Source organism: Falco punctatus (genome assembly GCF_963210335.1).
Source record: "Falco punctatus genome assembly, chromosome: 13".
Lineage (NCBI taxonomy): Eukaryota > Metazoa > Chordata > Aves > Falconiformes > Falconidae > Falco > Falco punctatus.
In genome coordinates this window covers 23,524,641-23,526,740 of record NC_137593.1, presented here as the reverse complement: position 1 = coordinate 23,526,740, position 2,100 = coordinate 23,524,641, and the positions used below count along the sequence as shown (strand labels likewise).

General features: G+C 61.7%; 1 protein-coding gene across 4 annotated transcripts; it reads left to right on the top strand.

Moving 5' to 3' along the window:
- The first annotated feature begins 92 nt into the window (after window positions 1–92).
- Window positions 93–1,848, top strand: LOC308072508 (transcription cofactor HES-6-like). Of its 4 annotated transcripts, XM_080409502.1 has the most exons (4): window positions 95–252; window positions 332–418; window positions 494–575; window positions 660–1,848. In XM_080409502.1, exons 1-4 carry the CDS (start codon window positions 172–174, stop codon window positions 1,097–1,099), a joined length of 690 nt encoding a protein of 229 aa, XP_080265628.1. In that variant the 5' UTR covers window positions 95–171; the 3' UTR covers window positions 1,100–1,848. The 4 variants fall into 4 exon arrangements, with proteins under 4 accessions (XP_080265625.1, XP_080265626.1, XP_080265628.1 ...); XM_080409500.1 differs by having other exon boundaries at window positions 94–252; window positions 494–1,848; XM_080409501.1 differs by having other exon boundaries at window positions 332–575.
- Window positions 1,849–2,100: the final 252 nt, after the last annotated feature.

Sequence of the window (2,100 nt, the reverse complement as noted above, 5' to 3'; positions counted from 1 at the left end):
GGCCCGTTCCCCCAACGCTCCGGCGGCTGCCCGCGCGTCGCGGCCAATGGGCTCATTGACATGCAAATGAGAGGGTATAAGTAGGGCGGCGCGGGGCGGAGAGCGGAGCGGAGCCGCTGGGGGGAGCGGAGGGCGGTGGAGCGGAGGGCGGCGGGGCGGGCGGGCCGCGCTATGGCGCCCTCCTTCCGGCCCGGGAAGGGCCGCCCGCCGCGGGGCGACGAGGACTGCGCGGAGGCCAGGACCGACCGGCGGGTGAGCGGTGGGGGCGCTGCGGCGGGCGGGGCCGGGCGGGCGGGCGGCGGGCTGACGGGCGGTGTTGTCCCCCCCGCAGACGAGGAAGCCGCTGGTGGAGAAGAAGCGCCGGGCGCGGATCAACGAGAGCCTGCAGGAGCTGCGGCTGCTGCTGGCCGACAGCGAGGTGAGGCGGCGGGGCAGGGACCGGCCGGGCGGCGGGGCCCGGGGCCGCGCTGACGGCCCGCGGCGCCCCGGTCAGTTTCAGGCGAAGCTAGAGAACGCGGAGGTGCTGGAGCTGACGGTGCGGCGGGTGCAGGCCGTGCTGGAGCGCCGCTCGCTCGGTGAGTGCCGGCGGGGCGGCGGTAGGGGCCGGCGGGGCCCGGCCGCACCTCACCCCGCGCCCCTCTCTGTCTCCCGCGGCGCAGAGGGCGGGCGGCTGCACCGCGAGGCCAGCGAGCGCTTCGCCGCCGGCTACATCCAGTGCATGCACGAGGTGCACACCTTCGTCTCCAGCTGCCCCGGCATCGACGCCACCACGGCCGCCGAGCTGCTGAACCACCTGCTGGAGTCCATGCCCCTCAACGAGGGCGGCTGCCCGGACTCCATCGCGGACGTTGTGGCGGATGCTGCCCTGGGGCCCTGGCCTGGTGGCGAGGTGCTGCCCCCGGCGGTGCGGCCCCCCCCGGGGCTGGGGCTGGCGCTGCCCCCCGCTGCCCTCTCACCCTGCCCCAGCGAGGACACCTGCTCCGACTCGGATGAGGCGGAGGCCGAGCCGGGCCAGACGGCTGCCGATGGGCTGGATGCTTCGCGGACGCGTGGCCTGCCATCGCCTAGCTTCCCCAAATCCATGTGGAGACCCTGGTAACGGTGGAGCAGGCGGGAGTCGACGCAGACCTACCTAGTGGGGACAGCTGGGACCCCCCTGAGCGCTGCAGGCATCACCTGCTGCGGGACTGCATGTGTGGCTGCGGGACTGCTGCATCCGTGGCACGGCATCCCTGGTACCCGCACACTGTCACGCCCCGACAGGCTAATAGCTGAGCGCGGTAACATTGCATCCCTCTGTGTGCGTGTGTGGCATTTTGTAACTTTAGGGGCTGTTTTTATGAGAGGTTGGGAGGGGATGGGGGGGAGGAGGGAGTTGGGTTTTTATTAGCAAAGCTATTCGGTGGGGACACAGCAGTTATTTTATAACCCTGTCTCTTTCTCTTGGCCCTTATAAATGGTGCGACTAGCCCTACCTTTTCCTTTTTAAGAAAAAGCCCTGGTGCGTTTTGAAACCGTGAGGGTTAACTCCGTGAGAAGCTCGAGTGAAGTCTGTTTTTGGTATTCGAGTGATAGCAAAAAGATCCCTGAAAGGGGTTGGCGTGGTTAGCATCCGAGCTCCGTAGCACTCTAGAGTCTCGCCTTCAGTGAAGGAAGAAAAAACTAGAAACCTGGTGGAATTAGGAGAACATTTAAAAGATGTTGGTGGCAGGGTGCCTTTTAGAAATGACTGTCTTCATGCACATTTTGCTTTTAGCACATTTGAGTTTATTGTGACTTTGTGTATATTAGGGTGTCAAATGCTTTTTATTTTTAATCTTTAATAAAAAATACTGAATTCACAACTGATGGCATGTGTTGCTGAGCATGATGAGCTTGTGGCCGGTTTTTAAAAAATGAAGAATATGGTTCCCTGTTAACTTAATTAACAAATATGTATAGGTTGTGGAAACAATGCTGATAATTAAGCACTTAATTCTTGTACTAAGCATTGTTAGCTCGGCTATTGGAATTCAAATGTTTCTTTTGTTTAATACTGGAGGACACTTAAGTTGTTGCAGGGAGCAAGGTCACACTGGTGTGAGGTTGATCTCGGGCCAC

Excerpts from the sequence above, each read along its gene's own strand:
- LOC308072508 (XM_080409499.1), top strand. The coding sequence starts at position 172 with ATGGCGCCCTCCTTCCGGCCCGGGAAGGGCCGCCCGCCGCGGGGCGAC. Across the intron at positions 253-331 it reads AGGCCAGGACCGACCGGCGG|ACGAGGAAGCCGCTGGTGGA; the intron begins GTGAGCGGTGGG and ends TCCCCCCCGCAG.